Source organism: Phyllostomus hastatus, unplaced genomic scaffold (genome assembly GCF_019186645.2).
Source record: "Phyllostomus hastatus isolate PE091 unplaced genomic scaffold, TTU_PhHast_1.1 phas_scaffold_78, whole genome shotgun sequence".
In the NCBI taxonomy this organism is placed as follows: domain Eukaryota; kingdom Metazoa; phylum Chordata; class Mammalia; order Chiroptera; family Phyllostomidae; genus Phyllostomus; species Phyllostomus hastatus.
Window position 1 is genome coordinate 82,303,858 of NW_025334041.1, and position 12,407 is coordinate 82,316,264.

At 38.3% G+C, this 12,407-nt stretch overlaps 1 protein-coding gene across 1 annotated transcript; it reads right to left on the minus strand.

The window, feature by feature from the left end:
* Positions 1 to 1,021: 1,021 nt before the first annotated feature.
* On the minus strand, positions 1,022 to 11,915 carry POLE4 (DNA polymerase epsilon 4, accessory subunit). Its single transcript, XM_045828186.1, has 4 exons — positions 11,650 to 11,915; positions 10,860 to 10,944; positions 10,145 to 10,186; positions 1,022 to 1,329 (listed from the first exon to the last, which is right to left on the minus strand). Exons 1-4 carry the CDS (start codon positions 11,863 to 11,865, stop codon positions 1,316 to 1,318), a joined length of 357 nt encoding a protein of 118 aa, XP_045684142.1. The 5' UTR covers positions 11,866 to 11,915; the 3' UTR covers positions 1,022 to 1,315.
* Between the last annotated feature and the right edge of the window lie 492 nt (positions 11,916 to 12,407).

A 12,407-nucleotide genomic window follows, 5' to 3' on the forward strand; every position in this document is an offset into this window, starting at 1 on the left:
ACGTGCCTAAGACAGGCACGATCACCTTGGGAGGCCCCCCAAAAGAAGGACCTGGGGGGCTGCAGCAAAAGGGGGTGATGGACCCTCGCTCCTCATCTTTGGCATAGCCTGAGTTCTCAGTGTCTGGGAAAAAACCTCCTTGTCTCTCAGTTGCCTTAGTTCCCTTGCTCCACCTAAGCCTGAAACAATGACAGGGTGGTGCAGCTCGGTACTGAGAAGTGCGGATTCCTCGGGTGATCAGGCCTAAGAAAGAACATGTAAATTACTGTGAAACCTTTGTTTAGAGTGCTCTCAGTTGAATGAGAAGGGTCTTAGGAGGAAGTTAGTTTGTTCCTCAGTCTTACAGCTCTTTGACCCCTAACTCAATAGACCGGCAGAGTTCTTTGTTTTCTATGGTTCCTTACTTCCCCTTAATGAGTACTGTACTTTACCTGAACTATTATGCAGAATGAGCCCAATAAAAGCAGGTATGGACTGTAAATCAGCACGCTCCCCACTAGGGGGGGTGGCCATTTCGTCCCTACTTCCCCACAGAAACTAGTCTGTCTCTGTGCATGTGTGTTTTTTCTCGCGTGTTTTCGTCGAGCCATCCACAGCATTCCGTGGTCACTGCTGGCCGGTGATCCCACGCACAACAGCCACATAGGATGATTCCACTCATATGAAAATGTTCTTAAATTGTGGTGATAGTTGTATATCTCTGTAAATATACTAAAAACTATTGAAATATGTACTTTAAAAGGGTGAACTGTATGGTATATGAATTATATCTCAACAAAGCTATTAAAAGTTTTAATTAGTTTTACATCTAGGATCACATTTATTTGAACTTACGAAGACCTTATGTGGTATCGAGTAAACTCTGGAACCAGATTCTGGTGGCAGGCTGGAAAAATGAAGAACAAATAAAAGACTGAGCTTAGGATGGCTGGCAGAAAAGGTCAGGAAGGTCTGTGACCAGGCACGCTAGCTCTCCAGTCAGGGCGGTGACAACAAAGGCAAAACCGTAAAACACACGAGCTTGATCAGACACCTTTATTCTGGTCCCTACCATTCATTAAGCAACCTACACAAATTATTTCCCTTTTCTCTGCCTCAAGCAGCAGTAGCTGCATCGAGGCCTGAAATGGAAGACACAGCAGTGGAAGACCTTGTAGGACTAACAGATGAGATCTGTGTTTATTCTGGCTTAGGTGAAGCGAGAACAGGAAAAGTATATGTGTGACTTTCCAAGGACTCTTCTTCAAAGCTGAGGCCTGCAGAAGGCTAGCTGAAGGATGTAGGTAAAGGCTCACAAAAGTCCCCAGCTCAGCAATCAATCCAAAGTACCTAAAAAGACAAAGAGCAATGTATCAGGTAAGGTGCCTCAAGAAATGGATGAGTGTAATAAACTGGGCAAAGTTAAAGTGAAAGCTGCTTTGGTGCTGGCAGTTCTCTAAGACCAAAACACATTTTGAAGAATATCCATCCAAAAAATCCTTGGGGAAAATCATGTCAGCACAGAGGGTGGGCAGTTGGGAATTAAGCATACTGGTCTGGAGAGTTAGAATCAGACGTAGGAAAAGGCCTAAGAAGTTGTCAGGTTAATGAGCATTTGTAGACACTGCACAAGGGATGAGTGATACAAAATACATGAGAAGTTCTCTAAGCAAAGAGTTTATAACTTTTTGAGAAAGTTCCAGTTTAAGATGTAATACCAAGAGCACAAGTTTCCATGCCCTCCCATCCAAGATTCCATTCAAAAGAAAAAATGGCTTAAAAAATATGTAAATCTACAACGAAGAATGTGGGGACAGGCATCAGCATTAAGAGATTTCAAAAAAGTAACAAAAACCTGACTTAAGTATGTTAATAATAGTGTAGAAGAAAAATGAGCCCAGAATGAACAAAGAAGGAACTGCAGCAGAGGTGGGAACCCATCTGCCTAGGAGCCCCGTGCAGAGGCTGCAGACTCAGATGCGGGGAATGACGGAAAGAGAGAGAAACAGCTGGCCCCATCTCCCCACAACCCTCCCTGAGGGCAGCACTACCAGGAAACAAGGATTTAAACCTAATTTGGCAGGAAAGTATCAGAGGGCTCTCTTCTAAAAAAATAAAGGAATTATCTGGAGAAGGAGAACAGTTTCTGAAAATGCTAGCTCCCCACATAAAGCCTTCTGCATTCTGGCCTTTTGGGGACCCCACCATAACATCCAGTCCCACTCCTGCACACACTAAAATAAAACTACCAGACAAAACACACACATACACATACAGTTTCCAACAATGGCCATACTCCCTCATTTTTAAATAGGATAAAAATTACCAGGCATTTGAAGAAATCCTATACAGTAAGAGACAAAAATTTACTTTTTTTAAAAAGTGAGAATGTTAAACATCCAAGATTGCTCTATCCAGCAAAGCTTTCATTTAGAATGGAAGGGCAGATAAAGTGCTTCCCGAATAAGGTCAAGTTAAAGGAGTTCATCATCACCAAGCCCTTATTTTATGAAATGTCAAAGGGATTTATCTAAGTAAAAGAAGATGAAAAACAGGTGTAGTAAACTGAGAACAAACTCACAATTATTAACAACCACACCTAAAACAAAAACAAAAACAAACTAAGCAAACAACTAGAACAGGAACAGAACCACAGAAATGGAGATCTCATAGAGGGTTAGCAACAGGGGAGTGGGAGGAGGAGAGGGGGGGAAAAGTACAGAGAATAAGTAACATAGATGGTAGGTAGAAAATACACAGAGGGAGGGCAAGAATAGTATGGGAAATGTAGAAGCTAAAGAACTTATGACACATGGACATGAACTAAAGTGGGGAATGTGGGTGGGAGGGGGTGTGCAGGGTAGAGGGGAATGTAGGGGGGAAATGGGACAACTGTAATAGTATAATCAATAAAATAAATTTTAAAAAAGTGAGAATGTTAAATTCCTGCTGCGACCAACTGAAAAAGCTGATTAAACTATTTTTTTAATCCTTCAGGCATTGAAGAACCATCAAGAAAATCAGATCCAAAATCCACAAAGTAAACCCAGCCTTCAAAGCTGCCTTTGCCCTGAAGGTATCTGTCAATCCAAAAGACAGATCTGAGAAAAGCTGTGATTCTGGCAGGCTCAGTGAACCAGGAATTGAATCCCAGAGTCTCCCCAGGTGCGAGGGTCTGACAATCTGTCCCCAATCCTGCTTTTTTTAAAAAGCTGGAGTCCCAAATAAACGACTACACTCTCAAGTGAGGCAAAACCAGAATTAAATTAGCCCCTCACAGTCCTGCAATCAGGGTTTATATCACCATGGTGATCCAAGGATCCTCAAATCTTGGATTTGGATTAAGGAGATCCTGCACTGATAAATGCCTACTAGGTGTGTTGCAGAAGCACATGAAAATCTTTGAAAATTTTATAACATAACCCTCAAATTATCCAACAAATAATTTTATCAAGTTCAATGAATGATGTACTGATATGACTAGACATATAGAGAAAAAATACCTTGAGACAGTACCAGCAGGAACCATAGACAAAAAATAAATGCTTCAAAAGGCTTAATTAAGTATTAGACTAGACACAGACCATGAAACAATAGTGCTTACTATGTTTAAAGAAATAAAATACAAGCTTCAAAATCCCTGCAGAAAATACAAACAAAAGTGACAAAAATATATTTAAAAAATAACCAAACATTTTGCAGAAATGAAAAATATAAAAACAAAACTGAAACTAAAAAAATCAACAGAAAAGTTTAAAAGAGGTAAGACCACTGAAGAGAGAGCAAACTGGGAGGTCAAAAAAAATAGACAGAACACATCATGGAGAGGCAAAATTATGGCTGAGTTTTAATACCTGTTTAATGGGAATCCCAAAGAGAAAAGAGAGAAAAAAACAAAGCACAGCCAATATTTCAACAATTACTGGCTAAGAATTTTCCAGGACAGATTCACGTATTTAACAACCCTAAGCAGACTATGTAAGAAATCTATACCTAAATACATCAAAGTGAAACTACAGAAATAGCAAACGTAAAGAGAAGATCTCAAAAGCATACAGAAAAAAAGGATGAACTAATTCCAAAAGAATAACAGGTTAACAGGTGATTTCTGAACAGAAACAATAGAAACTGAAGAAAGTAGATAATAGCTTCAATGTGCTAAAATAAAAAAACAAGGCAGCTACCAGTAGACCCAAATTTAAGGAAGTTCTAAAGGATTTACTTCAGGAAGAAAGAAAATGATCACAAATGAAGGATCCAGGAATACAGAATGAAAAGAAGAGCAAGGATAGTAGTAAATATATTGGTAATTTTATATTTCATTAACTGTGTAATATAGCAATGATAATGACTTATGTGAACTGACAAAGACAAAAGATGAAACAAAAATACATGACAATAAAACATGTGCGGCAGAAGAGACTTATAAATGGAGTTAATATATTCTAAGATCCCATTCTGCTGAGGGAAAAGGTACTAACAACAGACTTTGGTATATTAAGGATGCATGAAAGTACCTGACAGAGTAACAACTAAAAGAAAAGAACTAGATCAACTAACTTCCAAAATAATAGAGAAAAAAAGTGGAATAATAAATTACACTAAAAAAAGGGGGGCAAAAGATGAAGAGAAAAAATAAAACATCAGCAAGACAAACAGCACAAAATGAGAGATTTAAACCCACACACATCACTAATTATATCAAATATAAGTTACCTGTGTGTGTGTGTCAGTTAAAGACTGCCAGTCTGAATTTTTAAAAATAATCCAATTATACACTATTTGCAAAGATATAAAGGCAAAAATAAAAAAGAAAGCTGGTACACTTTTATAACATTAGACAGAATAGACTTTAAGGCAAAAAGCACTGCTAGAAATAACGATGGTCAATTTATAAATACAACAGATTCAAACACTAGTAATATATAACAATATAAAATGTATGTATACCTAATTTTATGGTCTCATAATATACAAAGAAAAACAGACCCAGATATATAAGTAGAAACAGTCTACAATCATAGTAGACTTTAACACACCATTCTCAAAAACTGATTAAATAAGCAGACAAGAATTCCATAGAAACACAAAATCTGAACTCTGCAATCACCAAACCTGACAGTGCACCCAACAACTACAGAATACACCTTTTCTTTAAGAACACACAGAACATTCACAAGATTGCCCATATATTGGGGCCATAACTCAAGTTTCGAATATCCCAAAAAACAGAAATAATAGAGTACATTTTTTAAAACAATGCAATTATTATTAACAAAAAAGTTAACTAAAATTTTCATATTTTTTGGAAATTAAAAAATATTCATCTAAATAATGCACAAGCCCAAAAAAATGAATTTAAAAACATTCAGCCCTAAAAACAAAAAGAGAAAGAAAAAAGCTCAGCCCTCGCTGGTGTGGCTCAGTAGACTGACCACCAGCCTACGGACTGAAAGGTTGTTGGTTTAGTTCCCAGTCAGGGCACATGCCTGGGTTGCAGACTGGGTCCCTGGTTGGCAGCCTGCAAGAGGCAACTGATCAATGTTGCTCTCCTTCTCTTTGACTTTCCTTTCCCCTCTCTCTAAAAATAAATAAAATTTTTACAATTAAAAAAATTTCAAACCAAATACTAATAAAAATATCTATTAAAAAGTGAGATACATTCAAAGCAAAGACTAGTGGCAAATTTATAACTTAAAATGTAGAAGGTAGAGAAAAGGCCTAAACTTTAACAAACTAAAAATCTGTCTCAGAGAGTTGGGAAAAAACAGCAAACTTAAACTCCAAAAAAGTAAAGAGAAGAAATAATAAAGAGCAGAAACTAATAAAATATAAAATAGAATTATGTGTTAGCATCAACAAAGCCAAAGGTTTGTTCTTTGAAAAGACTAAGAAAATTGATAAACCTCTAGTGAAAGTGATCAAGGGAAAAAGAGAAAAAGTTCTGATAGCACAAAGAATAAAAAAGGGAATGTTAATAACTTCCTTATAGACATTACAAAGATAATAAAAGTACATTGTGAAGAACTTTATGCCAATAAATTTGAAAATTTACATATACAAATATAAAATTCTTAGAAAAACTGGAACTCCTTGGGGAAAGAGGGGATGTCTCACAAAAATAAAGAGGATCAGAATAGTTTTAAAACCATTCCAAAAATTGGATCAATAATCAAAAATCTTCCCACAAAGAAAATTCCAGGCCCAGATGGTTTTCTTGGTGAATTCCACCAAACAGTCAAAGAAATCAGTCTAAATTTACAAAAAGTTTTCCAGAGAACATAGAAAAAAGAGGTATATTCTCCATCTAATTTGAGTGGGGCTCACATATAGTATAAAAAATATCAATCTCTCTCATAAACATGATGTAGTATTTGCATTCTGATAATCCACACTCGCAAAAAAACAAAAAACCTACAGTAAGCCTAATTACTGGAAAAACACTACAAGCTTTCTCTTTGTTGTCAAGATATTTGCTATCACTACTTCTACTCAACACTACTGGAGATTCTAGCCAGTGCATTATGGCAAGTAAAAAATTAAAAGATAAGAATTAAAAAGAACTTCACAGAAATGTCATTACAGGCAGATATTACTGTGTGATTAAGGAAATCCAAAAGAAGAATAAACAGATAAATTACAATTAATAAAGTTGAGCAAGAGACTAGGTACAAAGTTAACATATGAAACCAATTATATTTCTATATACTAGCAACATTTTAAAAATGATATTTTTAGAAAGATGCCACTAACACAATATTAAAAACATTAAGTACTTAGAGGAAAACATTTAACAGAATATGTCAAGATTTCTTCATGTAGTATAAAAACTTAATTAGAAAAAATTAAAGATCTAAATAAATGAAAACCATATCATGTTCATGAACTGGAAGATTCACTATAGTAAAAATATCATTTCTCCCCCAAAGTAATCTATAGACTCAATGCCATCCATATCAATATTTCTTTTTGTGAAATTTGACAAGCAGATTCTAAATACACATGAAAATGCAAAGAACCAAAAACACTTCAAAAACAAGGTGGGAAGAGTTGCTCTCTTGAATAAACTACTATAATCGAGACAGTATGGTACTGCCATGGGAGTAGAAAAACAGATCAACAGGAGAGAACAAAAAGCCCAGAAACAACCCTGATTTACAGCGAAGATAGAAATGTGAAAAAATGATATGGACAAGTGGATATCCAAATGAGAAGGAAAAAAAAGAAATTAGACCCCCACCTCAATCCAATAAATAAAAAGTCAACTCTAGTTTTATAAAAGACAAGCTATAAATATTTTAGCACATAGGAGAATGTCTTCATGACCTTGGGTTAGGGAAAAATTTGTTATTAAACAGATCACAAATAGCATTAGCTATATGGAGTGAAAAGGAAAATCATAAACCAGGAAAATACATTTTTCTCTCATATCCTGAACAACATTCTATTCGGAATATATATGTATTATTATAAATCGATAATAAAAAAAGACAAAATATCCAAAAGAAAAATAGGACAAACATGCAAAAAAAGAAATGGATATGCATATGAAAAGATGCTCAACGTCACTTGTAATCAGGGAATGCAAATTAAAACCACAATGCAATTTACACTTACATTCCTACCAGATTGACAAAAATCAAAAACTGATAATATCAAGTGTTGGCAAGAATGAGGAGCAATGAGAATTTTCCTATATTACTAGTATTAATGTGAATCAGGTATACAGGAATTTCAGCAGTACCTACAAAAGGGAGCTACATATAGCCTACGTCCCAGCAATTTTACACATACACATACACACACCCCCCCAAAGAAAAACATACAAGAATGTTCATAGTAAGTTGTTTATAATAGCACAATATCCAAAAAGTGATATGAAAATGGTTACAGTATTGTTATATGATGGCATGCCATACAGCAAAGAAATGAACAAACTAGATATATGTACAACCACAAAGATGAATCTCATAAATGAATTAACCTAAAGAAAAAAAACTATTGATGGATGCATGCTTATGTAGTAAAATTATAAAGAAAATCAAAGAATTACCAAAAAATCAGGATACAGGTATGTCAGGACCGGTCATGGGAACACATATAATAAAGAAGGAATATATCCAGAACTTCTGAGGGCTGACAACATTCTACCTCTTGGCCTAGTTGTTGGTTACAATACTGTTCATTTTATTATTTATTGACTTTACATTTGTTCATGCTGTATTTCACAAGGAAATACTTACAAAAAAATATATATATATTAATTTATTTGCATAAAATATCTAGAAGATTACAGAGCCTAATAAAAGGTGCCTGCAGGGAGGGACCTATATGAGGTAGTAAGGGACAGAAAGCACAGAGGAGGGCTGTTTTTCAACTTCTACACTCAACTTACAGATACAACACAGAAGATTCAATTCTGATAAGATGATATAAATGTTACCAGCCTCAACAATGTGAAAGAATAAGTATAGATGACACAGAACAAGAGTTGGAAGCTAAAAACAGGAAAGGAAAAGACAGATGCAATAATAGTCACACCTTACAAAGTGGGGAGAAAAAAATATGTTAAAACTTGGGTACAATAAAAAATACACATTTTACTGTGTTATATAAACTGTAAAAATAATGATACCAACTACCAAAAAACAGGAAAGAGGGAAGGGACTTATGGAGTAGTATAGGTTAGCCAAATCTTCATTTATCATAGCAGGAACTGATAACAACTGTAGCTGGTAAATTAAGGAGGAAGCATACTACCTAGAAATATAAGTAACCTCCTGAAAACTAAAAACAAAAACAAAAAGGTGAGGGGCAACAGTTGTTATCTCATTATATGCCATTAGATAACTATTTGACTATTAAGCATGGATATATATTGCCTTGATTCAAAAAGAAAAAAACAATTTTCTACTTAGAACATACACTTGTAATGACATAAGAACATTTGTTTTACCAAGTACAAAATAATATAATACTGACTAAATCCACAAGGGCTAAAATGGCCAAAATTCTGCTCTGTTAATGTGATACAGCACAGAGCATTCAATTACTAAGATTATTGAATCAGAACATGAAAGTGAACACATCTACCCCTCAATAAATGGTATTTATTAAAAATCCAAGCTAAGTACTATGCCATGGCAGAGACTGGGATAGAAAAGTGCGTAAGATCTCTCCACTTCTATTCCTGGCATCCTCCAATTAATTTATTATCTGAAGGGCACTTGTGGTATATCTTTAAAATACAAATCTGATCATTTTACTCATCTCTGAAGAGCTGGTAATTAAATATGAGTAGGTAAAGCAGGTTCCCAGCATTTCTGACTAGAAAACTTACAGGAAGTCAGGCACAAGAAGTTGCCTGCCTTAGGTAGACAGCTAGCAAGTCATTTTTAAGAATAGTAAGTAGACAAATAGAATGGCTTAAGAAAACACTACAAATTCAGAAATACTTGAAGCTGGTCATGGGAATTTATCTTTAAAGACTTTTAAAACAATGGATCAAAAGGGCCAGGGGCTTAGATTTATACAAAGATGCAAAACACAGGTATAAATATAATAAAATAAATCAAGAAGATTTCTGAATGTAATGAGGCTTGAAGGATGTAATGAGAATACCTCGGAATATGTGTAAGAAAGAGTAAACTGACCAGATTTGGGGATCAAGTAGCAGAATAGTTCTAAGAGAAGGTAGCTAAAGCAAGGTATTTCAAGTATTTGCTAAATGACAAAATTTAGTTAGTACACAAGTTAATCTAAAATTCCCAAGAATAGATACAAGCACAGAATCTCTGCAGCAAAATAATCACTTAACAGACTATTAAAAAAAGAAATAAGAAGTAACCCTTTAAATGTTGGTGATTATTTCTGATTTCTAGCACTTTGAGGGGAAAAATTTATATCTAGGGGTAGAGCAAAGTAGGAATTAAACATCAGGATCCACCAAACTCCACTGCAATCTTACTTACTCTCCCATTTCTTTATTATTAGCAATTCTCAAGTAGAAGTTCTAATTCCCCACGGGAATTAGAATTTCTAAATCTCATCAGATTTAGCAAATTAGTTTTACCTATCTCAATAGAAAGTAGGGAGAGGTTTTGAAGTCAGATCATTAGCATGGAAACGACAGCTGAAAATAATTACCCATTGGTAGAGAACTTACCTTCCAGAAAAGCAAATTCATCCACAGCTTCTATTGCATTATCTGAAACACAAGATAAAGGAACATCAGCCCCCTAAAAGTACAATGCACACACTGAAGGGGGCAAGAGACTTTGTGCAAACCAGGAAATTTATAAAATTTGCCCCTTTGCTATCTTGAGATCCATTTCCACTCCACCATCAAATCTTAACTCTCAGCTAGGGCACGCGCTCGCCCTCTCTCTCGCTCTCTCTCCAATAGCAAGAAAAGCTGAGCAAATCCTGACTGTTCAGTGAAGGGAACTTCTTTGCTCTGAGAATCAAAAGAGAAAAGTTGGGCAATATAGCAGGGAAAGTGAGAATACAATATACAAAAGCTTACACATGCATGATGGTTACCACCTAGAAAGAAGAGTCAGAAATCAAACCCCCATTTCTAGAGGAAACAGAAATGGCAAGTCTGGTACAACATGGCACACAGGATAAAGAGGTCTTGTCAGTTTTGACAACAGCTAGACTCCTTTCGTTCTCGGCCCCAACATACCTCCACCCACTCAAAGCATAGAGACTCTAAAGGTAGGGCTTTCTCGTGCCATGACAGTCCAACAGAAAATATCAGAGAGACCCTGTGGCACAGACATCATTTTACTTTGATGCCTTCTTAACCAGTACGTGGGAAAACTTCACCCAGCCTCCCTTGTCAGCCTGAGGTACCAAATATCACAGTGACACTATACCCAAATCTCTCCTCTGGAGGGTTTTCCTCTTTCCTTGTTGAGCACAGCAGTAGGCATCTTTTGCAATAGTCTCCACAAACAGTTCCTGCGAAGCAAACAGAAGTGTACAGTAAGCCCTCACTCAACCTGAGACTTTAAGTGACATACCATGTAACAAAGCCAATTTTACCGTAGGCTAAGTGGTATAAACAAGAGTTAAGCTCCTATGGCATCTCATCAACGTTATGTAGAAACGATGTTGAACAAAAAGAAAGTTATTTGAGGATCCGCTGTACTAAAGGGTACTAGCACAACTTTCGTGAGTGCTCCTATTTGTGAGTGGGGCGGGGTGAAAGGAGGCTCAGATGCCTAGAGAGGTTCTGAGGAAAGCTGAAGGCTGTCCTGCACTTCCTAAAGGTCTGCTCCTCCTCGCCCTCCCGCAGTAGGCCATGACCCGTCCCTCCTCCCTTCTTTGTAAATCCTCCACCCCACACATTCACTTGAGATTCCTACAAATTCTGTGGTAGACACTGGAGATGCAAATTAAAGATGCTGTCCACTCCCTCAGGATGAGGCAGGTGTGTTGACAAACTACTACAGTACTTTTGTATACAGTACTTTCCCTGTCTTCCCTTCCTACACCCCCATCTCATAGTCCCGCCCCAGCACCCTCACTTCCGGGCCTTCAGCACACCCCTCCCAGACCCTCCTCTTCCTCCTCCGGCTCCACCCCACAACTCCGGGCCCCAGCTGTCGCCAAGCCCCGCCCCTCGCGACGCTCTCCGCCCCCATTCTGGTGCTCCCCGCGCACCGCGGCTCGAGCCAGGATGAAGATGGCTTCCTGTCCCGCGAGCGTCACGTCGGGGTCTGCCTTAACCAAGGCTTTCACTCGAGCCAGAGGCAGCCTGGAGAGACGAGCCCCGGACCCACTCGTCGGGGCTTGTGGCTGCGGGGCTGCTGCCTCCCCACTAGACCCCTCCTCCTCGCGGGGAGTCCCGCTTCCAGTAGCCGCTGCCGCCGCCGCCATCCGGGCCCTTAGCGTGCAGTGCGCGGCCGCAGACTGTGCACGCGCTTGCGGCGCCAGCCCCTTTCCCGCGCGCAGTGGAGGCCACGCCCTCTGTGAGCGCGTGGCTCCGCCCCTCAGCCAGCTCGACTGTGCAAGGAATCCTGAGTGGAAGTCCTGACAAGTTGGAATCCCCCGCGTTGTGTGGCAGCCTCATAAATCCGGCCGTACCCCTCTGTCATTGGAGTGTAGTGGCCTCCTTTTCGGTTTTCGGTGACCCACCGGTGCCATCCGGTCTAGTTGAGTCCAGGCACCGCTGCTTAGTTGGTGAATGTGGTCTGGGACGTGCTGGTCGCTGGAGGACCTCTCAGATCTGGAGAAACACTGGCTGGACCCTCAAGAGTCTTTGTCAACGCAGATTGATACCCAAGGCTGCGCCGAATGGCCCAACGTGAGGAGAAGAGGGTATGGAGGAGGGCACGAAATTTGGACCAGCTTCAAAGAGAACAAAATGCTCTTGAATTAGGGATAGGACTTTGGCAGGCAAAAATGGAAGAAGTTCAGTC